Genomic DNA, 26304 nt, shown 5'->3' on the forward strand with positions numbered 1-26304 from the left:
TCACACCTGCTCCAAGTTAACAAGCAGAAGAATTAAGAGTATTTGCAATCCTTCCCAAATCCTTCCATACCTATTATTAAGCAAAAAGAAATGCAGCACCCAGAACTAGAGATTCCACGCAGCTATCTCCTGCCAGATAAGGATCTTTTAGTAACAAATAAACTAGGTCATTGGCTCATCATACTCATGTCACAATACTGTGGCTTGACATGTTATGAGAAATCTGGGCTTTGAACAAAGGCTGGCTTGAAAACAACGGTTAATAGATTTGATGACTGTAAAACAAAGGAGTGCAAAACTTTTTATACTGGTATAGCAATAAACCTGGGATAAACATGATGCACTTCTGATTGATGAAATAAAGGTTTCAGGTGGGGAAACATTTTTCAGGAAATTCAGAAGAAATTCTCAAGATTCTGGGGCATCAAATAGAAAACTTGGCCTGGCCTGAGCTAGACCTTGATGCTGGCACAGCACAGAAATGAGAAGATTTTGCAACCATCGGTGTAAAGACTTTGGCCACACTCATTTTTGTCCTACAGAGAGAAAAAAAACCTGTTGATGCTGCTGTTCTTTTTAAAGAGAGAGTGCCAATCTGTATCCTCAAAAGCTTGAAACAAATCTGACACAAGAGGAAGAAATGAGTTGTAAAAAAGACAATGGGGGAAAACTGACCAAATATTTACAGACAAGTAGGTCTAATCTTTAACTGCAATTCTCCAGAACAGGAGAACTGAAGTTTCCTGACGATGCTTACAAGAAATAAATACACGAAAGTGCGAAAAATTTCAGTTCTTTCTTTAACAACCATAGGGACTCATGGGAAAAGCCAGTCAGTTATACTGCTACACGTGTAAACTGAAGTTTCAGTAATAAGCTTTTACAGAAGTTTTACAGGGTTTTATATAATGCAGCCGGTCTTTTACATTTATAGTTAAAACAAAATCTGTTATTTTAGATTTCCTCAGATGCAAATGTACTCTGAAAAACAGTCAGAGATCTGAGAAAGTGAGAGGAGGAGTCTGCCCCTGCACAGATGCTCTTAGAGTGTGCTGCAATTTTGAGAATATTCATTCTGGACTGCTGGAATCTCTCAGGCCAGCAGTTCTCAACTTTCTCTCTGCTGTTGCCACACCAACAGAGTTGAGGAGCAGTCCTTGCTATCAACACAGGGCAGCCATGGAAGGCTCCTCTTGCTTAACTCCTGATTGGAGGATACCAGTTCTTCTGCATTCCTACCTTTGCAAGAAAAAAAAAAAGCATGTGATGGAGACAGTCCATTGGACTGGCTTTTAAGTGTTTCATTTGGTTATGCCTACAATGAGGTTAATACAGACACATTTTTGCAAGAAGACTTCAATTCGGTGTCTTTTGCTCAATTCCCTTTGGCTGTGTAATGAAATGATATATCTGTGAGGGAAAGAATCAATGCAGTATTTTAATCAAGTTGCATATATTGCTTTAAGGAAGGCAAACCTGAAGTAATAGATCTTTTAAACCTAGAATGCACCATTTTGAAACAGGCTGCATATCAATGCAAGCACCCCAAACTGTCCATAGCTTGGCTCTTCCCCACCCTCCCTGTTCCCCACAAAAAAAAACCATGACACAACTGACACAGCTAACACTGAAGGTCTATTTAAGAGATAAAATTTGCTCACTTAACAGAAATCGTTACAAAATTCCTTCTCCTACTCTCCTTTATAGCCCATCCAGCTGTAAGAACGTTTTAGAGGATGTAAACGCATCTGAGTATTTCTACTCAAAGAGCTTTGGTTTTGTCATCTGGCAGAATTTAGGACAAATCCATTGTCATTTTACATGTTTAGATGTAATCCTAGTCAAACTCTTGTGCTAGTGCTTCAAGAAGTTTCCAAAGCAGGGCACAAAATCCACAATACTTGCTCTAATGTGCACCATCAAGGGCTGCAAAATGCTTACAATGAGATCGTGTTACAAACTCTGTTAATCTTTGTTCAATTAAATATATTTTATGTTTTAATTCAACAAATATGATCAGAAAAAGTTTGGGTTTTTTTTTTTTTAATATTTGCTGCTGTAGGAGAGACAAAATTATTTACGCTTATGCCTTTATTTATTAAGTCTCAATATTTCACTTACTGACACAGTTAGGTTCCCCCATGGCACATCGGATGCAGATATATTGTAGTCCTGCCAGTATCGTAAGGTTTTATTGCTAGGATGTTCTGGTTCCACACAATTGCATCTGAAAAGACAAAGTAATATTTTTTCTTTAGTAATAGAAAAAAAAACAACTATCAGATATTAATCCAAATTATCAACTTTATGCCATATTGAAATTGTGCTCTGCTTTGCCAGATAATCTGAGTTCAAAAGAATTCAGGAAACGCATGCTTTGAAGCAGTTTGTAGCTTAGTAGCTGTGCTATTACTAGAGTATAATTTGCCGTGAGGTGCATATGCATATATAGTACGTAACGTGACATATTTAAACTACTGTCCACAGCAAGTTTTTCCACATATTTTCCTCCTGTTCTATTGATACCTCCAGGCACAGTTTGTAATACTGAGAAAGTGCCAGCCCTGTTCCACCCCCTTATACCTAACACTCCTCTACTACATGGGACATATTTCTCAAAAGCAAACCGCCCATATCTTCCTTTCTCTTTAGCAGAGAACTTTTGCATGCAAAACTGCCAAACTGCCCAGTCAACCATCTCTGCAAGATCACCAGCACCAAAGGTGTCCATTGTTTTTTCTTCCCCCACAGCTGCTTTAAAAGCATGCTTTTCATTCTGTATTGCGTATTTTAGCATACAAAACGTGATGAGGCAGTGTGGGAGGACAATACTGCAAACACGCAATTTGAAATCAAACTTAAGTCTTTAAAGCCTCTGAAGCAACTGTGGGAAGTTTTTTGTTTAACAAAGCCTTTAAAATATGCAGGATACTCAATAGGTTCCAACATATCAAGTGTGTTTTGCAGTTCTCTTTAATACCACTTTAAAATTTATAGTACTATCTATCCTGCCAGCATTTTAATGTGCTTAGGATGGCTGTAAATAAACTCTGTACTCTCTGATAAAGTCTTCAGGAGCAGCTGGGGACAGGACAACATCTGACTATGAAGTGGAGATCCAGTAAGCATGTATTTGCATTCCAGCCGAGAAGGCTATCAGTTTCTTCACTTAGCCATGCCATCTATTTTCTACGTGGCTGTTTATATTTCCACAAAAGGACAATTCTCATCTGTTTTGTAGTATTTTTTATGTAAGAAATTCTACCATCTATATTATGAGTACAGAACAGTGCCACTGTATTTTGATTACAATACTATACATGTGACAACAGCTGCATTTATTATATACGTAGAGAGAGATGCAGGTTGTCTTTGTGTAGCTCCTTGCTTTTGTTTTAAATGCAGCTATTTACAAAAGAAAAAACCCTTACAGCCCATCATCAAAAAGCAATTAAAAAATAAAATAAAATGAAGCAACAGCATTCAGAGAAACAGTGGGCCTGAGCCAAAAGTCCTTAAAGTGGACTGATCTTTCAAATGTATTTAATGTTTTGGATCAGGCCCCAGGTGCAGAACGAATGTGTGCTCAATGCATAGTTTAAAATATTACAGAATGGATCAAAGGAAGCGCATCACAACTAGTGAGCTACAGTAACGTAATAAAGTCAACAGTATGTCTATGTCATTGCAAGGGAGTATTTGATGTTCATGCAACAATACAGAGGTGGCTGTTTCAGGTTACTACTGTTTCCTGTGAGCACAGGAGCTCCCTGCCCCCTGATGTCCATCGCTGGTCGCAGACTGGCCCGACGCTAGGCGATGGCCCATTGGGGTTTGATTACAGTAGGCCAAGGTGACGTGGGCTGTTCAATCACAGTCACTTTCTCACTAGAAGGGAAGACTGTGCATGTCACCAACACTATATGGTACAGCTATACTTACTGCAAATGGCAAAGCTACATTTAAAAGTTAAAGGAGTCAAATTTTCTATTTCCTTATTCAGAAACCTGACAATTGAAGCTATAGTTTAATACAGCTCAAGTAATTTACCTTCAAATGAGATCATCACCCCGTTTATTTCTGTATCAATACCACTTTCCTCCTTCACAGCATTCCAGTCTAGCCTTTAACAAATTTCACAGGCATTTACCAATGGCAGATTGCTCATCAGCAATAAGTGACTTGTGCAAACTCCAATCATGCAAGCCAAAATCACCCACATCCGAGCACAGAATTAGGCCCTAACTGTAAAAATCAGATCCCGCCTTCTACTGAGAAGATAATTCAAACAATGACCTTGGTGGTTTTAAACATATATACAAATATATATATATTACATTGTTTTCAGTATTATGCATCCTTTGGCAACACTGACCTTTTGATGTGAGATTGCACCATGGTATAACTGTTTTCCAGCCTCACACTAAACATTTAACTTTACAGAAAAGTGAAATAGTAAGAAATTCCCTATCAAGCCCCAAAACAACACAATTGGAGGTACCATATGGTGCCAGAACGTAAAAGATTATCTACCAAAATGTGACATTTCATAACAGATGTAACTGCTTTAATGATGGCTACTTCCCAACACAACTGACCTGTAAGGAGAAACTCACATTAGTGAAATAAACTTTCTACTTTAATCTTTTAAAACTTTGATTCTCTTTCATTGTCATTTTTTACTCTGAGAGGTCAGCTCTCAGGAGAAATGGTAAGCTAGGCTGAACTGTTAACCACTAACACATCTTTCTACTTTCTTGACAAAATATTACTCAGAAGGCTGGAATAAAAAAAACCCAACAGATTTCCTCTTAGAGATTCAAATGCTCTTAAGTTCTTGTAAAGTTGTTTAAAAGTGCTGAGCACTTGCCCACTACAAGATATATGTGGAGTTTATGCTATTATCAATGAGCATATATATACCTGTAAGTATATTTTCTAAGCAACATATTCAGCTCCAAATACAGTACCAAGTATTCTATAGTGAAAAAAAAGTCTCTGCTACCAATCTTGCAATACACTCATTTATCACACTGATGACAGAACAATTCTTTTTGCATCTTTACATTCTTGGCTACTGCAAGACATTCTGATCTCCTGGGAGTAATTCAGATATGTAAACATGGGCACCTATATACCCCATGGTATCTGTGACATCCATGATCAGCTGGCACATATATATGAGAGCACCTATGGTGACTCATGCTTTTGCTTTCAAGCAGATGAAGGCTGAAATCTAAAATGGCACTAGTTGCCCAGACACATGTCACTCTCTACTGCATTTTAAATGTCCATATTCTGTAACTAGGCAGAAATCAGTGGAGCTTGATTTCTTCTAGGGTGTTTAAATATCTAATACAGCCTATTACAAAACAGCCTACAAATCCGAGGTATGAACCAATTCAGACAAGACCTACTTCAGGAAACTGCAGGAAAAATGCCACAAGATTAGAACTGACAAAAGGATAAAGTAAGAAAAATAATGGCCTGAACCTGCTAGCTAGAAAAGTAACTACAGCAAGGACTCTTTATTGCCATTACATCTTCCAAGATGCTCAAGAAGTGTCTGGCAAATCAAGATGGGGTACAAACGTAGATTAGAAATAATACACTTTAGGACTGGCCGACAATCTGGTATCATATAGAGTTTGTACCACTCTCCCTTTTACAAGAGGATGATGAGCTAAATCTTCAACACCAATTCAACTGTAACAATATAGGCAGTACAGGTCACTGATGGCACAACCCTTCCCTTCTTAGTCCTTTCGAGCTCCCCAAGTTTTTCCTAGCTCTTTTTCCTTTTGTTTCATAAGTCTTAATTTGATAAATTAACTTGAGGCAGCCATCACAACTTCAGTGTGCAACATTTCCTACAACTTGTCCTGTTTTCAAAGAACAGAGCTAGGATCTGACAAGAACAACTTTGGGACATCTCAGACAACTAGCAGTGTTCTTTGTTCTGCAAAAGGAATAGATATGGCTGTCCTTAATGGCACTAAAAAGAGTGTATGATCCCTCTTTCTATGGACAATCACAGAATCGTAGAATCAACTAGGTTGGAAAAGACCTTTAAGATCGTCAAGTCCAACCATTAAATGGGAAAGGGAATATAGGTTAATAAAATAGGAACTTTTTAGATGCAAAGCCAGTGAGTGTTTCCCTCCTCCTTCATAGATTAGCAATAAAAGATAAACATCACTGTTGCACAGCTAGTCAGGTGAAAGGTTCTGCAATAAAAACACTTTCAACTTGACTGCAACTTTCTGTTTACTATAAAAGAAGAAACTTATTCCCTATACCTATTTGTTCACCTGAATTTAACCTGAGTGCTGGGGGAATCCTTCAGATTTCCACATCTTACCCCTAGTTCTTCAGGCATGTTCTTCACCATTTTCTCTCTTCAACCTGTCACGTGCACTCTCCTCCCCATACAGACCTTAAACATGTAGCATGGTGCTAGTCCATTCTGCTGCCATTACAGCCAGTAAAAGAGTTTTGAACAAGAACCCTGTACATTGGTTTTGTGAGTAAATAAAACACACATAAATGATGCAGCTTCTCCAAAAGCCTCATGGCCATTCATCCTTAGGCTTTTGCTATTTTTCAGTGTGCTGTTATCAAGACTGGAAGGCACTTATTATTGATGATTTTTACTCAATTCATAAGGCACTGCTTTGGAGCTCCTATTTTTCCAGCACGTGCATACTTCAAGCTACACCGATTTATACTAAGGACCAGATCTATAGAAGATGCAACTGCAGCTTCTTCATCATTAGTCAAAATACCATTTACCCTTCCTAGAAGGGCAAAATCTCTTTTTGGCTCACTTAAAGTAGAGAATGAGATTTGCTCAATATGAATATTTATCTTATTTAATAAAAAAAAAAAACAACAACAGGTAAGTATGACAAATGAGTTACAAAACGTGCTGGTTTAAACAATCTCTTACTGAATACCAAAGCACATATTTGGTACTATGAGTAGGAAGTTTTTCCCCTAAAACACAGGGTATGCTCTACAAGTATTCTATGCACTGATCACAGACAGAATAATAAGATGGTATGAAATGGAAGGTAGCATCACTAACTTTGTTTCTAAAGTAAGGTATAAGAATATATGAATGACTATTCTTATAACTGCATTTATAAGGCTGAAGGAAAATACATCAATAGCAGAATGCTATGCATGCTTCGATTGTCTCCAAATACACCATTCTTCATGTGAATTATGGACACTCAGAGAGTCCTTCTATTCGTCCAACTACTGCTATGGAAAGGAAACAACAATATCATTGAGGATGACTTTTCTCTGCTATCCCTTACCTACAAAAAAAAACCAACCAAACAAACAAACCTGTATATCCCTAGCATTAAATTTACCATATTTCTTCTCATGTCAGAATTCATAGCAACGATCAAAGTCTCAGTGGAGAAGAGACTGGAAGCAAAATAATTAATACTGATGGGAAATGTACTTGTCAGTTAAATTCTATTCTCAGTATCAAAAAACTCTTTCAAAGTACAGCTGTCATAGCAAGACAAGACTTTTTCTTCATTTATTCATGAGATCTGCCATCCTGAATTAGACCACTGAGTCATTAAGTAGCCCATTTCTGACAATCACGAACATCAGAAGGCATCCGTGTATACTATTCTCTGAAGTTGGAAGTATATATAGCTTTGTTGGTGAAGTTCAGGAGGAAGACAGAAAATTCTGTTAAAGTACCTAGACAATGAACTCAGAAGCACAACAATTTCACATACAGCGATAAATCTGAGGGGGTGAAACTCATGTTAGAGTGAAGAAATCTCAAAGAATCAGATTTCTTTGGATAGCACATCAGGAGGAGACTGTTGTTCTGTCAAGGGGAAAGTTCAGAAAACAGATTTTTAATCACACTGGAGTTCTGTTAACCTTGACTATCACTCACAAATGTCGGCCTTTATTAGCTACCTGGTGCAGTATGCAGTCTGTGCATTCTTAGCAGTACTATGATACGTAACTAACACACATAGACGTTGATGTGCAGAACAGTGTAACTGTGTGATATTGACAATCCATCTAAAACCTTTCACTGAGAAACAGTTCTGGGATGTCGCTTCACCATGTTTCCAAAGTTCAAAAATTCATACACCCAAGAAGAGATTCAGTACAATGCTGCTTCAGAAATAACATAAGGGAATGGGAAAGGAAAATCTATACTCATGTTTGAGTTCAAAGAAATCCTTACAGGAACTGGAATTCAATTACATGCCTGGTATCCTAATGAGAAATTCTGTGCTTATCATCACTAACTCCTCTCATTCCACCAGCAGCAGCTTAAGGAATACAGGGTATAAAACAACACAATTTGCATCCAATAATAATGTATTTAGATTAAGTTATTCAGAAAGAAATTATTTCAAACTTGCCTGCGCAAACAGTAGTATGCACAAAATTAAATCTTTGCAATGCCTTCTAGAAGCAATGGTTTCCATAGCCTGCAAAAGATACCAAGATTGACATGATCTTGGCTCCTTAATTACATCAGAGTGGGATTTTCTACTCCTAATGCTTAAGTGCATGTCAATACCAAGACAGATTGCAATATGCATATTACTATGCCAAGAAATCACTTTAAAATTATTCAATGTAATCTGTTAATAATTGAGTAACTTCTGGTAAAGAATTATTAAAAACAACACAAATTCATCATTCTGAAAAAAAAAAAAAATTAATAAAAACCAAAAGGTATATGGAGTCCCAAGATCTAAGCAACCTCACACTGAGAAATAACTATCTTCTGTATTCTAAGAGAACTATCTTAAAATGCTTGTATTTTTAAAAACACTGGACTGCTTTCTAAATCATGTTCCTTTCATTCACAATGCTTACTTTGTTCTCCTTTTGAGAACCTCTGGTTTTAATCCACCCAGTTGGAGGGTTCTCCTTTCCTAGCAAAAGTGATATCCTAATATTTAAAAAACACATTAAAAGTGATGTGCATCACTGTTCCAGACAAGATTCACTAACTGGAGATATATTTGCTACAGAGGTAGGAAAAAGCAGGAGGAGGAGAGTGCAGAAATAAGAGAGTTGCTATGCCAACCCACAAATGCTAATGGCATGAAAAATACAAAAAGGTCACAGAAAAAAAAGAAAAAGAAAGAAAAGCCCGGATCAGAGTGTATGTGTATTGCATTTACTAAACAACACAGCCACTGTATTTAAATTCCTTCAAAACAATGCAATTTGAAAAGAAACTGCAGCACAGTAGCACATTGAAAATCAGGTTGTCTTTGTCCCTTCTTCTGATTTAGCTCTTAAATGCTTTATTCTTTAGAAACCTTATCGTTAAAATGGTGTTTTAAGGAAAAGTTACATATGAATTAATGGATTGGCCTGCAGGTACACCACCCGATGATTAGGGCAAATATTTCAACACAGAATAGCAAACAAGCATAATAAAGAAAATGAGTTAAAAGTGCATTACAACTAGTTCTACATTAATTAGATCATGCATAAGGATATTTTTTGTTTTTTTGAGACAGAATTCTGTAACAAACTCAGACTCATATCTCCCACCTTAATGGTAAAATGATAAATACAAATTTGTGAGAATCTTTTATGAGAACTTTCAGCTGATTTTCAAATATTTGGGTCTGCTTCATTAAAAAAAAAAAAAAAAAAACCCACACCAAACAAGCAACTGTTCTGACTGTTTTTTTCTATAGTCTTCTATGATTTGTTATGGCAGATCCTAGTAGTAACTCCTATATTCAAATATAATTCAAGGAGATGCATGCAGTACAGTCTTTTACATGAAACTCCTGCAACAGAGACTGTTTATGACAGAATTCAAACCCACCCAAAATACAGAATGGGTTTTCTTTCTCACTTGAAATATGGTTCCAATCTGGTTGAAATACCGACCGTTTTAAATTACAATTTTCTTTGTTTTTCTAGTACTCCAAAGGACAGTACTAACAGCATGCCAATGACTTTTACTGGGTCAAATTCATGCCTTCTCTACGGCAAGGGCAACATTACTGGGATGTAGAAGGCCTACCTGAGGACATCACCCGAATATCCTCAGAAAGCCCATGGGGGAAGAGAGGAGGGCTGGGCCACAGCATACACTTAATGCTTTTGATGTGTACCTGATGTCCTGACCTATTTATTATCAATTTTTTGAGTGGGCAGCAGGCAGAACATGGAAAATACAGAAATTTTACAGTATAACCTGAGTTTTCTAGCATAGAATTGCATACCCAAGATAAAGTTTTACGTAAGCTTTGGCTGAGCATTCAAAGAGAAATAAGTCACACAACCTTTTGAAGTTCACCCATCGCTAATTAAAGAACTGCCAAGGCTTTACTAACAATTAAAAACTTGTCTTTAAAATCCCCAAAGAGGAAAATGCAAACAGCTGTTTTAATTAGCAAAACAGCAGATACTAATTAGCTTCTGTAACAGAGTATGCTGGTCCTTTAAGGAAAGGACCAGTTTCAGCCCAAGTTTGTTAGCAATTTAAACTGCAAATAGAAGTACTGGAGTCAGATGCTTCAGAAAAAGCTTCTAATCCCTTGTGAAAGCAATATTCCCCAATTTCAAGTACACAAAAATGAGATTTTTATTTCAAGTAAGCTTTTATTCCTATTGTTCTTCTCGTGTCTGATGTTTATGGAACCAAGGCGTGTACAGACATTTAAGCAGGGATTAAGGGTTATTTGAAATTTCTTTTCTTGTGATGATCCTGTGGGGATGATAACTGTAATACCTTCTGGGCAAATGGCCACTGTGTCTGGACACAGTAATATGTGTGTATCTGCACAGGAAACCCGTTGAGTTGAGGTTGCACCAAGCCTGCTGTGAAAGCACTAGTCATTTGGGCAGCTGATGTAGAATTGCTCCAAAAGAGCACATCTTTCTGTTCTCCCAACCTGTCTGGGATGGTTCTGAACAACTAAGAAAAACTCAGATGAAGGAGAAGGGAGGGAAGATAAAAGAGACTGGAATTATCACCTTGCTGTGTTCAGAGTACAGATCCTTGGAATCAGCACATGTGCTCTTACAAGGTAATCGATGGCATTTCCATCAATTTTAAGGTTAAGAAAAGATAAGCCACATCCCATAACAGATATGTTGCCTATACCTATGTTTAGAGATAAACATTTTGGTATTAGTGGGGTCAGTTGCCATGGACATGGTATCAATAATAAAGAGGATATTGCTGCAAGTAGAAGATAAAACAAATGCCAAGAGAAATACAATACAAGAGTTATAAAGTCAATCTATTTGTACTATCTACATGGAGTGAAAGAATATCTGACACGATACGTATGAAATTATGACCTCAAGTAACTACAAAATTATTATATCAAATAATTTTGATAGCCATATATGTGTTTGAAACTACCGGGCAGTGGTCAAATCTTTCTTCCAAACATCTGAAAGACACTTCTCCTTCAGGAATGGTGTTTGGAAAAATCTAAAACTGTTGTTCTGGTATTCCAACACTGTAGGACACGACAGGTCAACAGCTGTAACTGAAGGAATTGTTGCTCTTTTACCATTCTGCATGCTTTGCAGATTCTACATTCAATAAGGAGTTACCAAGGTCAGATGGGAAATAAACGCCACCCTTCAAAAATTAATATGGGATTTTTATTAATGAATGGAATTTTAAATAAAACCAAAACCATTTCTTTGTAAACATAAGGACTGTGATGATAAAATAGTTGCATAAAATATAGAGAAATGTATCAATGTACCCCCATACAAGCAAGACCGTTGATCTTATTTCTCTGGAATCTCAAGCTGTGTCACAGGATTCAGCTATTCACAAATAAAGCTACATACCCAGGAATCAGTATTGCTATTTGTGTTTATGCTTTCATGACATATTTTAACATCTCAGCTCTGCCTCCTAAATGGTTTCTGAATAATTTTATGTCTTTGTATAGTTATAATAATATATATTTTAACACCTGTCTTTCAAAACCATGTAAGAACATCTAAGTTTCTTTCCCTTTGAGACAACTACTTTTAAGTAGTTAGGAAAAGAAAACTTAATCCACAAACACTGTGCTGTATGAGGCTCTTCAGAGTAAAATACCAACTTCATAGGATTTAAGTGAAATTAAATGAGTCCAGGATATAACCTCACCTGCATACACGGTCTGTTCTTGATGTTTACTGCCTTCTCTTCAGATTAATATTCCTTTGTCTACTGATGAAACTTTCAGAGATAAATATGTTTTTCAGCAGGATGAGAGAGTATGTCACAGCAGAACTATAGTTTCTATAATTTAACTTGTTCTGCGTATTAAGGTATATAATATACATTCAGATTCAGGATTTACTAACTATTTTTCTAGTGATAACATATACAAAGCTCAAATGTTTTCTCCGTCACTATGTTTTGTTTTTCCCAGCTTAAAATGCAAATGAGACATTTGGTTGAGACACTCCTGTTTTTCCAGTGAACAGAAGATGTGGCACTCTTCAAGCATTGTTCCTTTTGGGCCCCACCCTGCTCATGAAGAGGGTTCAAATGAGTTCAATGAAATAACAAAGACATTTCTAGAGGGGAATCTTCTCTGGAAATACTTTTAATGACATTCTAGTTGCTGAGGTGACCAGGCTTAATTGGCCTCAGGACAGACGAGGATCTTGTCCTTTACTAGAAGAACATTTTTGTTCTCGTATTACAAAAACAAGAAGGTTTACATCTAAATGAAACTGTATTGATTAAAACCACTTTTTTGTTCCCCAGGTAGAATAATACCTGTCAAAACTCTACAAATAAAGTAAAGCTGCTTAAATGGACTTATATTAAAAATCTTGTTATTAAGAACAAATTGATTATGACAAAAATCAATCACTGCGAGAAGCACCTAAGAATTCCAAATCCACTTCAGTTACAGAAGCTTGATCCTTAGCTAAAACACAGGAGAAGGAGTTAAAATACATGAAATTATATCCTTTTTTAGGTAGATCAATACTTCAGTTTGGGAGGGGGATATGCAAAACAGCCCAACAACTAAAAAACCAGATAAATATTATGTTAAAATGTTGAACACCCGATAAAATATTATAAATAATCAATACATGGTTATAGTAACAGATCATTGAACTACACCTCATTAAAAAAAAGTGTGAATAAGGACCTACTCTTTCAATCTATGTCTTCCGAGTTGCATGTGTGTAAGCTTTTCCAAACTCCAAGTCATTTTTCACTTATCTTAAGTAAATGCTTACTGCTTGTAAACATACCTCTAAAAATTACTGCTTCCACATGCCAGCATCATGCCTAACTCAACAGCTTCCACGTTAAGTTTACAACTACTGCAAACTTTTCCTGCTGTGCGCTGGTTTGCTTTCCTCATAGAGAAAACACAACATATGAAAAAACAAAAACAGAACAGTGTTAACAGGAAAAAAAAAATCTTACTTACGAGTACTTTGTCAGCAGATCCAAATTATTATGCATGTTGATTGGATATGTCTCACTGAGATGAAATAGCTTCTCTAAGGCCTCATAAATGAAAATGATGCAGATAAGAGAAGCAAAAGCTTCTTCAGTAAACCGGGTAATGTAGCAGACTAGGGAGCTTGCATCAGTTGCAACAAGGATGATGCACAGGATTGCAGTCCACAGTCCGATGCTAGCTCTCAGAGAAAGGTATGACAACCCGTATTCTCTAAAAACAAAAACAAAAACAAAAACCAACCAAACAAAAAAAAAAACCACACAAAAAATACATCAAACACAGTTTATGTTATGTTTTGTCCAGCCATAGTAATGCAAGAAAGATGCTTCCAAAATTTCCTTTGCCTAGGGGTGCATTTGGGATTCTGGGGACAGTCTGAAACAGAAATTATTTGCCTATTGTAAACTGAAGACACTGTCAAGTCACCTCCTGACCTGCACTGTCCTCCAAGTTAATGGGACACAAGAGAGCTCTATCTCTACTACAGTGACTGAACAGATTTGAGAGGAATCACTTTCACGAGGTATGTAAGGTCCACCCACTTTTATACCATAATCTGTCTTGTGCACAGTCAACACCTGCCAATTTCTTCTTAAGCTGCAAGAGTAGCTATAACAACAACTTTCATCAAAATCTTGTATGATTATTGAATCTGACAGTAAAGGCTTCATGTTGTGTGACACTATCACAGAGAACTAAAAGGTCTACCTGAAGGTGAGAAAAGAGCTTTTTGGGGTGGTAAGCAGGGTCTCCTACTGTATGTTGCTCAGGAGATTTTGATGAAGAAGTCCCCATCACAGCAATGAGGCAAAAAAGCAAATACAACTGCAGAGAAGCATGATGGTCGCTGAGATGCAGACATAATTTTTACCCACTCTGTAGCAGAGGTATGTCATGTATAGCACATTAACGTAAACATGGGGATATGCTGCTCTGGTATGATGCTTCACCCCTCCTTTGTTTAGGTGGAGGAAGGGCAGGGTCTATATTAGTGATTATTGAAAGATGGCACCACTGCCACTGCACTTAATTCCTGGGTGAGAGGTAAAACCTTTTCCATGAGTTACGGATGAGAAAAACCACAGATTAAAATGTAGTGTCTCAGAGTAGAAAATGAGTACAATAAAAAACAACCAAACAACAACAACAAATCAACCTTTTTGCATAACCACCAATTCACTTGTCTTAGTGCCTGTGTAATTTTCAGACTTTGAAAGCCTAAGCAGTGCACTCAAAACAAACTGTTGATCTCATTCTGCAGATGTTGGAACTTTGGGATCAGTGTCTCTACCTAACAACACCCAAGGGATGATGCGTATCATGATCTTCACTTACTTGCAAAATTTGAATAAGATCTTCTCAAACACTAAAACTGGTCCTGTGCTTCCAAGTATAGTGAGAGGCTGTCCACCAAAGAGGGAGTAGGCAATTCCAGTCATGGATGCTCCAAATAGCGATTCTATTGCACTCTGAATAGGAAACAGAAAGAAGTGTCCATAAATTTTTAAACAGATTCTTTTTCAAACACCTTGCTCTGTAGCCTTCTAAACACTGAATATAAACCAATAATTTAAAGGTGATTCATGCAACAGTACGCAAATACTAACCACAAACCTAGGAAAGTTTGTTTTAAAAGTTCAGGTTTAACACATACTATACGACCTTCAGTTGCTTCTCCCAGCAGACCACCAAATGTGATGACAGGTGACATGCAAGCACAGTAGAGAAACAAAAATGATGCCAGACACTGCAGACTGAGAGCATCCCTGAAGTCACTCCAGAAGAAGGGAGCTTTTCTTTTTATATCTAAAATCAATCCTCCAAAAAATCTAAAAAAAATTAGAAGAGGTCAAATTAATGAAAAAGGCATCTCAAACTTTCTTCCACAGTATTGCTTTAAATATACTGAAGAGAAGTTATTGTTCCTTGATCAAACGATGCATACTCTTACAATTCATGTTCCCAGAAAAAAGCTTCTGGGTACCCTGTCTTGATAACTTTAATCAGGAAATGGCATTTTTAAAACAAACTGATTTGCTCATAAAACCTTCATCTGATCATCCAGATGCAAAGCTTCTGAATGGTTGTTAGCTCCCACACATAAAACCTTATTTATTATGTGGAATAATTCTTTCCATTTGTTTAATCAGCCACCACAGTGCCCATTTGCCTACATGTCTACATAGCGTTTCACATTATTTAAGAACCTGTTCCTCAATACGCTTGATGATAGAACTGAATGTAGGCCACAATTTTCCAAGGACAAGAACTGACATCTTTTGTCATTTACACTATGCTAAATATAATCACATATTTAGGAACAGATGCTCCCTTACAATATAGTTAAAGTAAATATCCCCACAATGCTCTTTTTCTCACAGGCACCCAAAGTATCAGATGTTGCTGGGTTAAAGAGGAAGATAAAGTGCTACCATCTCCCTAAATATCAGAACAATCCTTCAAGCCATCAATTACCAGGTTTATTGGTGAGAGAACAGCTTACAGGCCACCATCTCCTTTGCCTCACTGTGTACACCAAAACTGCAGCTGAATCTTTAGCCTTATTCAGGCAGGAATTGGCAGCAAGGTAAAAAAGAAAAGCCTATAGCACAACTAGACTGCACTATGGTCCCCACTAACAGCTGATGCCCATACACCACAAGATACTAGATGAGAGAACTTGAGTATTCCTTGGGGCAAGTTCTTGCTTCTGATGTGTGTATATTGCAGCCACTGCGGTAATCATAGCCTCGTGTATCAGGACATATCATGACTTACTGAGGTAAAAGACAAATGCTAGAGCAGCACAACCCAGAAACTTCAACTACAAAATAATTGTAAGCATTCATAACACATGGCACAAGACTATTCCCAACTTTTCCTTTGTGCTGTACAACAGTAAGAAATATTAATAAGAGAGGTCTGACCTTTACAAATAATAGAGAAAGCAGCCTGCAATAAATATAATGTGAAAACTCAAATCCTTTGTCCTCTCTCTCTCTCTCTCTCTGCAAATTAGCATGTAGTGTCCTTTTCAACCATGTGGTAACACATATCAGGAAAAAATGCCCAAATAAAAATCATATGCCAAGCCAGTCATTTGAGCGAGAACCAGACCATTATAATTCATTTGAAGTGCATCACTTAAAACACCTAAACTCATGCATATGCTTTCACTAACTTTCCAGTGCGTTGCAGTTCTGGTCCAGAGTGTCCTCCAGGTTGCTCTGCTTCCCCATGGGCTGCAGTTCCATTTGGCACGCCCGGGATCTTGCGCTTCTCCTACCAGAAGGAAAAGATATTTTGTACGGGTCTTAGCAACCAAAACATAATTTTAGCAAAGGAAACAGGCTTTGAGAGTTGAAAGACTAAACATGCAAATTTTATTCTAAGAGAAGTTCTTTTACCAGAACAGAAGGAATTGTGGTCTAAGAAATTTAAAAAATTGATCACAGAAAATTTTGTATCAGAAAACATTGTAAAGAGTAGCAAGACAGGCAGCTTTGATCAATTCTTGCAATAAGCTTAGAAGAAAAGCAAACCATGTCTGATCAACGTAATCAAAGATCCTTATGACCAATTACCCTTGAATCTTTAGATACAACTATCTGTCTTCATTCAGGAGCGAATTAATATTGATCTACACAAAATGTCATTGCCATACCGTATGCTTGCAAGACAAGGGTTCTTTTAAAGCAAATTAAACAAAAGAGCATACAAAATGTCTATATAGCAACTCTGATAAATGCTAAACTCATGAGACTTAATTCTACCTGGTAAAAATTCATCACAGCATTTAAAAGCGTCTGAATTTTACAGTGTACAAACCTGAGAGGGAACATTTTTAGGTGGTTCTATTCGAATTGTTGGGTCCCACTCTCCAGGAGGGAGAACAGTAACCTGATCAAGAAACTCATCAATTCCAGACACCAAGTCATTGCGGTCTTTTGCTTTGTAAGCAACATCATGGAACACCTATGAAAAATGGGAGACAAGTATGCAGGAGGAAAAGAGATGGAGAAAGAATACTCTCATAATCTTTTTCACAATGGCCTCTTTTCTCTGGAGCAGAAAGCACTTCATACAGTTCCTACCAAACAATCTTGGCTTCAACTGACTAGAGTTTCTAGCAAATAGTTTTCATAGAAGCTCCAGTTGCTATGGAAAAACATCCTTATGGGTGCTAAATGTTATAGAGGTTCTACAGTTTAAACACAATTCAACTAGAAAGTAACTGTGTAAAATGGAATCTTCTCTTTAAGGATAATTTTGCTTATGAACATTGTTTCTCTTTTTGTTATCTCCTTATGGCAGCATAACCTGGGCTGTTACAGAATCATGAAATGAAGTAGAATGCTATTTTGTGCCTCATTAGAATGATTAGCTACGTTCCATTTGGAAAATTTCACACTGGAGATTCCATATTAAACCTCATCAGCCAGTACAAAATGACTAAAACCAAGCCATGAATAAAAATACCTCATCTGTCATTAGTGTTGCAATTGATCTTCCAATCTCATGGTACTGTTGCCCTTTACCCAGTGGTCCAAGAAGAATAAACAAAAATCTGTAAATAAAAGGGAAATTTCAATATTTCAAAGGACAGATGATTGAAAGTAATTATATACACTGCAGAAAAACTTAAAAACTGGACTAGAAGAACCTCTAAGATAAATATTATATATAATCTCCTTCAAGATCCTCACACATGCATTTAAACATGAAGCTCTGGTTAGAAAAAAATATGAAAATAACTTCCAAAAATATACCATGAGCTTCACAGTCAGACTTGACTGAGACTATCAAAGCCTCCTTACATAACAAACCTCATCTTACATAATAAATATATGCAATTACAGTCTATGTACAGAACACAATTTATTTAATTCTATTAACTCAACAGAATCAACTATTTTCTGATAGGGGTATTTTAGTGCAATATCGGGGAAGTTAAATTCCCCTGAATAAAAAGAATTTTTAAAACATTCTTACTCCCATTAGGGCTCTGCATAGCATCTACTCTAGGCCTGGGGCTAGTGAGGTTCTATAAAATGTGGAGGATAGGTCCACACGAAATAACTGAAGCTCTCGGATGTGTCTAATAAACATCTCTGTTAAAGAAAGAACTGAATTCGCAACTTGGTAACTGACAAAAGCTGAAGGTCACATCACCCCACCTCCACAAACTGAGAAAAACATGAAGAGAAATAAAACCAACTGTACCTTGTTGGAATCGGAACTTCTGCTAGTCCTGTAAGCAGCACTGCAGGGGATAACCTAACAAAAGCAACAACCGCGCGGTCCAGGAACTCTAGTTCACCAACTAAGATGTTTGATGCTTCAGCTCCAGGCGGTATCTTTTTCATAAAGTGTAGGTCAACCTGGTAAAAGTACATTAAATTATAACCCAAAAGCTATTCACAGGTATTTTTTCCACTGTTTGTTGACAGAGACTCTCTGGTCACTGCACTATGATCTTAGACATTTCAATTATACAGTTTCTACTATTCTTGTCTGTTGAATATTTTTTTTAAGTAAAAATGTGTCTCAAAACCAAGCAACTGGTCTTTCATTACTTGACTATTTTTTTTCTTGGAAACATAGTTTACATATTGCAGAATTAATTTATAAAGACAAAAAAAAAATCACATTTGAAATCTTGTTAGGAATACAATATTAATTTCTTAGTAATACTTTTTATCAATAACCGTAACAGCATCAGTAATTCGTAACAGAATCACTAAGTCATAATGGTAGAAGAAATAAAGACACCTTATTTTTCTATAATTAAAAATTCTGGAAATCATAAATTCATACTTCACAGTTGCCATATTATAGTATCAGTGAGAACAAAACCAGGTTCCGCTACACGTAATTTTTCTTCTACTACTCTGATGGAGATGTATTTTTGTTTTGGGATTTAATGGAAGACGGTTGCCTTTCTGCTGAAAATAACAGAAAATAAGCTATGACCATGACTGTCTCAGGAGTACACTGAAAGAAGAAAGCAGAATAAAAGCTCTGGAGATTTAAGGCAGTGATGTTGACTTTCATGGGGACAGCAGAAAATCAGGAAAAGACAAACAGCTTCACCATGACGTCGCTACATAAACTCAAAGTTATTTGCCTAGGAATGTGTTCACTTGCATTTATTTCCTTAGTAGTAGTCCAGAGTTTACTCTGTAACAAAGTTCAACATGAAGTAATAGCATATATAATGTATGTTTGATTTCATTATGCACCAGTATTGTCTACATTTCAAAATGCATGAATTTTGTCGTTTGCTTTCCTTTTATTAATCTAAACACAACAACAGCAACCAAATCCAATATAAACTGTTAAAGTGGACCATTTTAATGTCTATCTTACAGCCATCTGTCAGTACTAGTTTGCATAGTTTTTGGTAATATTTAGAAAATTGTTTTCTTGCAAATGGCTCTGGCACTAAATCAGAATTCAGATATAACACAGTTGCCTGTGTAATGAAATCTTATTTTTCTGAAATCACAGAGAGATGTCTAATGCTATCCAAAAGTAACCTAGAACCATGACCAAACGCCTCATAAAGCTAAACAAGCAACAAATCAACCTAGAAGGTTGGAGACCAAGTACTTTTTCCAGGTAAAGTATCAGTGAGGTAAATTCTGTTTCCCACTGAAATCACAAAATAAGTCTTCAGGGTTAAATACAAAACCAACACAGATTCACTCTGCACCTAATTTTGGTGTCATAGATCATTTATAATTGAGAGAAAGGAAGCAGTCTTTCAGGTCTATAGCAATGTGCATTCCGTACAGATACCACCTTGTGAACAGATTTAACACTTAATAACTAATGTCCTATGTACAACATGTTACAGTTGTCACCTTAAGGTCCCACTGACATACAGATCACACAATCAAGGTTCACATCTGAAGGAAACATTCAGTCTTCTATCTACCAGAAAGTATTTCCAGTTATGTTTCCTGTACTATTTATCATCTCGAGAATCCATAATCTTCTAGGTAATAAAGGAAGCCCAGGAAAGTAGCTGGCAGAGTAGAATCAAACTGGGAAAATAAACCTGAACCCCAGGTGTTACTTCCACTACACAACAAGAGCAGAGGTGGCCCTCAAGTGAATTTAGGGCAAAGGCAGAATCTGCATCTTTCAAAGGCTTCATCTAACTTATCCATTATACATCTCTTATCACAAGCAGTCTTAAGCTGTAGAGACCTCATGTGGATCTTCATCTGCACCCTAATCTGGGCCACATTTCATGACATGGCACTAAATAGTCCCAGTAAGCTCCATATAGACATGGAACTAAACAACTGATGTGGAGGCCATTCCATTCCAGGGCAACTCAAGGACTGAAAATGGTGGTGGAGGCCTTGCCCAGAACCAAACATAAATTGACATGAAGACAAACAGAAAATACCCAACATCACTTCTTAGGAAAGCTGTGACACATATTAACCAGATTAATTTATAAGCAAGGCTGACCAGTAGTCAAAGCAAGTCAATTATATCACATGGTGTCTGAAAGAGCAAACTGTCAGTATGGGATCAGGGTTTAATTCAGAAATAATGTTTCCATGTGGAGTGTAGGAATGTTGCCATGAGAAGGGACACAACTACGGACTCTTCATACATTCTGTATTTAAGGACAAGTAGGGTTCCCTTCAGACTCTGGCGTAAGAGGCAGAGATCAGCAGATGCAGTTGTTAAACTGCCATCCCTATCTTGCTCAGATACAGGATCAAGTGGTGCTGTGACAGATCACCTTCTTATCACCCCCAAAATACAAAGTCCTAGTGGTGTCCCAAGAGGGAGAGGAGTGACACATTTGCAAGTTCAAACACGAGAAACTATGTCTCCCTCTCTGTGCTGCTGAAGTAACATTCAAGACAGCATTTAGTGCCATGCCTTACATTATTCATAAATAGATGCCAATATAATCAACACAGTCTCAGTGCTGTATTCAGATTAAGTCAGCTTTTTGAATCCACTCCAAAATTTGGAATATTTGAAGTAGCCCAAGGGAGACAGATTAGCAAGGAGAGAATATGTGAGGTAGTCAAAGGTGCTTTTTTGTAGAAGATAAATGAAATTAATATGTGGAACAAAATTAGAGCAAGAAATCACAATACTCAAGAGAAAATTAGTGTACTGCTCTACTTTCCTCTCAATCTGTGCATATAATTCCAATTATAACCATTGGGAGCTATTGCAATAGCACATTTCAAGGGGAAATTGTACTTATGCATCTTCAAAAGGATAAATGGATCTATTTAAAGGCAGTAAAAAAAGATATTTAGATTACAATCCTTTACTGTTATTTCATTCCTGCAAGCAGAAGTTGTTCCTTTCTTATTCCTCACATCCTTGTGGGTATCGAATAGTGCCAAAGCTAGTCAAAAAATTACATGTTGATCTCTTCTCAGGCCAGTTTTAATAGGAAGACTTCTTTTGGTCAGAAAAGATGCAGTACTACTAAAATAGTGAGTGAAAGATCGAAGGATGCAGCTTCCAATCCTGCTTGATACAAATATCATGCAGCTAGACAACCACCTGGGATTTTGATCCCACAACACTGAAAGCAACTGGGGAAACGTGCAAGAAAAGCACTACTGAAAGTCATGTTGTTCCCTTTGAGTTGTTATGAGCCTCACCTCTGCACAGCTTAATTTTGAACAGCCAGCTTTATTCATATCCTTTACAAAATTTTGTATCTTGATATACGAAATCTTGCCAAAACAATTAGCTTTATTTAACACTTTAAATATAAACATCGGGAAAACAAAAATCATACTTGACTTTTTTAAAGCATTATAATTTTAGTTTTAAATAATTTTAAAGTATTAGCATTAAATTTTTAACAACTTGTTGCTGTTTATAGATCTCCCTGCTACCTCTGTAGAAATGTGGTCCATAATACATCCCCAGCCAGTTTCCTTTGTTCTGTCTTTGACAAAAAGATCTGTTTCTCATCTTTATTTTAGCCATATACCATTTCTAGTCTGGCATGTTCAGTCAAGAATTTGAATGGTGCAAATAGCTACTGCTGCTAGGAAATAAGTCTGGCACCAGATGGAGCAATCACATAACTCTACTTTTAGCACAGTTGCACTAACATTAAGATTCAACAAAGTGCTGTTCTTCAGAATTTTGGTTTAAATCACCTTTCTTCACTTCCTAAACCTTTGCTGTATTAATGCGTCAGCTGAAGTTATCTACCCCTGTCAGGTCTGTCATCTGCATCTAATGTGACTGTTTGTTTTAGGTACATAGAGACTTCTTAAACAAATTAGGATTCTCCTCTACATTAAAGCCGAGAAGCTGTTTGCTTTTCTTTGCTATCTAACACTGAACTGTCATTGCAATCTCCACTACTGCACAGTTAACATCTTTTGTGAAGCGTACTGAAATATATTGGCTTGCCAGAAGAATTAAGTTGTAGGTTTACAGAAACACATTCTGTTTGAGACATCTGGAATCCACGAGTTCAGGTTATAAAAAGCACAGTTTGCATTCAGGCATTACTTCTAAAAAAGTAAAAACTTGAGAGGTAAATCTGAATTAAAAGAATTCCGAATGACTTTCCTACTCAGGTAATTCTGTTAATTTGTAAAAAATCCCCCTACAAATTGCACACCTATGGTATTGTCATGCAATAAATTTATGCACACTTCTAAGCTGTGATGTTACCAGTATTTTATCAAGAAAATGAAAAATTCTTTTTGGTTGTATACAACTGGGTTGCTGTGCACACAGAACTAATGCTGAAGTAAAATTTGCACTACATAGCTTTTGCCGATTCACATGGATTCATGTGATTTAATTTAAAAGATCTACCTGGTAGTCAGAAAGCTCTTTTCACTGTCAGCAAACACTCACCTTGCTAAAGTCAACAGTGCTGTTTTCTCTGCTCACATCATTTTTGTTTTCAATACAGGCTGGAGCAGACTGGGGGGAAACAATCTGACCTGCTAAAAGAAGTACCATTATTACAGACCACTAACAATTACTTCTATAAATAAAGCAACATCCAATGAAATAGTTGTTAAAGACCTACATACATTTCATATCATATGTATATGAAGCACCCAAACATGGCATTTTAATTAAATACTTATTGAGAACAGCACATTCTCAAAATACAGAACATTCATCATGTGCAGTTAGAAATGGGAGAATGTCATTTTAAAAATGTAAAAGATACTCTTTAATATATTGGAAGACACGCTTTCTATGCCAATTAAAGGTCATGATTTTTAAGATACTACATTTGATGGAAGTCCCGCTATTCACATGGGTTTCTTAGCAATTTCAGGAGCTGCCAATTCTGGATAATATCTGTCTACAAGAATACTCCTCACTGAATAAAACAGGATTATTAATTTTCATAAATTCACTCGTGTGTATAATAATGCCCTGTTTATACCAACAGCTACAAAACCCAGCACAAAAATGGGCTGCTATAAAGACAGGTGTATTGGAAATCAAGACGATTTGAAAACTCAGTATTGAACAATGCGATTATTGTCTTGTGTAAACCAAATGTTTCGGCAAATACATTTTCAAAAAATTCCAGTGAGGCTTTAGTACTTCGTAGAATTTTTAAAAATATCTCAAGTTGAGAAGTGGTTAAACATGCCTCAATCTCCTAAACAAATGCTAAAGCCTTTTGACCAATAAATTGTCCCAGCAAAAGCTCAAAAACAGGATTAAGAAACAAGTATACGTCACACAAAGCATATTTTTACTTCATGCCAACATTGCCCCTGTCCACAGCCACAGGCCACCATCCACACACTAAGGGCACACAGACCCCGCAGGTGGGCCATTCCCTGCTCGCCTGCACTCTTCCTCCCTCCCTGGCATGGCAGGAACCATGCACAGCTCTGAACACCACAACAAAGTACAGGAAAAAGTACTAAATATGTGAGCCAACTATCTCTTACTGCCCTAACACATACCCAGGAATAACTACAGAGTCCAACTGGCCCAGAGTCAGCATCTCGTGCCCAGCATATATTTGTTTCCATAGCAAATAAAGTCTCTCATATGACTGAGAAATGATGATGTGAAAACATTGGTTCTGGTGAAAATCAACCTAAACTTGCACAGTAACTAAGACCATATGTTCACGATACTTGAAGATAAAGACAGTCAGAAAGTCCTCGGCTAGGCATGTTGTCTGGGCAATTCAAAAAGCCATGGTGTGTCCCCTTACATCACTGTAAACACATGCTTGCAGTCCAAGCATGTCCTCAGCCACTAACAGGAAACAGAGCACTTCACTGGATCCAGTCTAAACAGGACCAGAAACTTGCAAGAGGATCTCAGCCACTGCCAAATTACTTAACTATCCAGCTTCTGTCACAGCTGAGCACTACAGTATCCTTGTCTAAGCTGGTCATGAATTCCCAGTTGTAACACTTGCTCAAGGAAAAGGTTGGTTTCCATGAAAATCAACAATTCATTTTCCACTATGCAAACCTCCCACAACTCAAAACAGTTTTCAGACCCTCGTGCTGTGTCTTGGTAGCATAGCCAGAGATATTTCACTTTGATTAAGTAGTACAGGAACAAAAGGTTTTCAAACATATTGCTAGGAGTCTTATTTTTAAATGTATCAATCTTAAAAATGTAAATAGTCCAATTTCTGATTCAGGACAAAGATCACAGCAGGAACAGAAATTACGGCTTTTGTTCAGCACTGCAGTGAAATAAATGGAGAATGGTAAAAAAAGCAGACATGACAAGCATGTTAAAACTAAGAAAGTAGACAAAAATAAGTCAGGATTAGAATTTACATATGGCAAGAATAAAGGACTGATTTCAGAAAGCACCATATTAACGTAACTTAAAGGAGTTCACATTAAAAGACTTAATTCCTTAATGTCACAAGATACAATTTTTGTAAATCTGAAGCTAGAAATTATTAAATATGCAAGATGCCTATAAATGGTCATTTAATTTGACTTTTAATTAGAATGTAAAGAAAAACACTGAGCTCTATCACTGTTACACCATCACCTTTACATTACGTATCTCCATACACTAATTCACACTGTAATTTTTTCTGTATTGTTTATTTAGCAGACTTTGGATTACTTTCACAGAAATCATCCTGTATAACTATAAAAAATAATTTACACAAAAATTTTATTGCAGTACCACTCTGAGGATTTAAATATTTAAAAAATCCCAAACTTTCCACTAATTCTAAAAGAGAAGCCTTTAAAATGCTCAGGGAAAATTTCTCCCTTATCTTACTCCCAGAAAACTTTAAATGTAGTAATACTAGTCCTTCTTAACTCTTAATTTCTTCCTTTTACACACTCCTCCATATTTTAGGATCTATATAAAGAGAAATACTTGTAATAATTACTCATACTAATGTACATACTATATTATAAAGATGTTACAAGAAAGCAACAGAAATAGTAGTTCATTATCTTTCTGTTGCTAATTAGAGATTTGCATTTATACTTCTTTTTTCTGGAACCAAAAACTCAAGAAAATGAGAGCAGGGATATCTGCCAGGGAGATAAAAATATTGACCAACAAAGGAGTCAGAGCATGGACCACCTGTTACAAATACTGAAACTTTAACATCATAATTGGAGGTGTCAAAAGCCTCTAAGCAATTAGCATAACAGTCCAAAGGCTAGCTTTTAAACATTGTGTCCACTTTTCTTTTAGGAGAAAAACATGTAAAAATATACATGGTAGGAAATAAAAGCCACAACCAGTAAGTATGTGAAGTTTATAAGAATAGCATATGTTCTTATTCTGTGCCAACAGAAGACCTCAAACTTTGATTTACCCATATGCTGGA

At 36.7% G+C, this 26304-nt stretch overlaps 1 protein-coding gene across 7 annotated transcripts in view; it reads right to left on the reverse strand.

Moving 5' to 3' along the window:
* The window catches only part of SLC4A10 (solute carrier family 4 member 10), a 149861-nt gene that overhangs the window by 19019 nt on the left and 104538 nt on the right, over positions 1-26304 (reverse strand). For 6 of the 7 annotated variants that reach the window (XR_009724015.1, XM_061344144.1, XM_061344127.1 and 3 more), the window contains 9 exons: positions 23355-23446; positions 18699-18856; positions 17955-18042; positions 17304-17450; positions 16657-16757; positions 15130-15304; positions 14811-14944; positions 13440-13685; positions 2122-2227 (listed from right to left, as the gene is read on the reverse strand). Coding sequence is in view for 6 of the 7 variants with exons in the window: in XM_061344144.1 (XP_061200128.1) it covers positions 2122-2227; positions 13440-13685; positions 14811-14944; positions 15130-15304; positions 16657-16757; positions 17304-17450; positions 17955-18042; positions 18699-18856; positions 23355-23446 (1247 nt within the window). In the remaining variant the exon portion in view is untranslated. The remainder of the gene's footprint in view (positions 1-2121; positions 2228-13439; positions 13686-14810; positions 14945-15129; positions 15305-16656; positions 16758-17303; positions 17451-17954; positions 18043-18698; positions 18857-23354; positions 23447-26304) is intronic. The other variant, XM_061344119.1, reaches the window with a different exon arrangement.

Source organism: Neopsephotus bourkii, unplaced genomic scaffold, assembly GCF_033783945.1.
Source record: "Neopsephotus bourkii isolate Nb327-2 ecotype Australia unplaced genomic scaffold, CSIRO-AGI_Nbou_v1 NB_196, whole genome shotgun sequence".
Lineage (NCBI taxonomy): Eukaryota > Metazoa > Chordata > Aves > Psittaciformes > Psittacidae > Neopsephotus > Neopsephotus bourkii.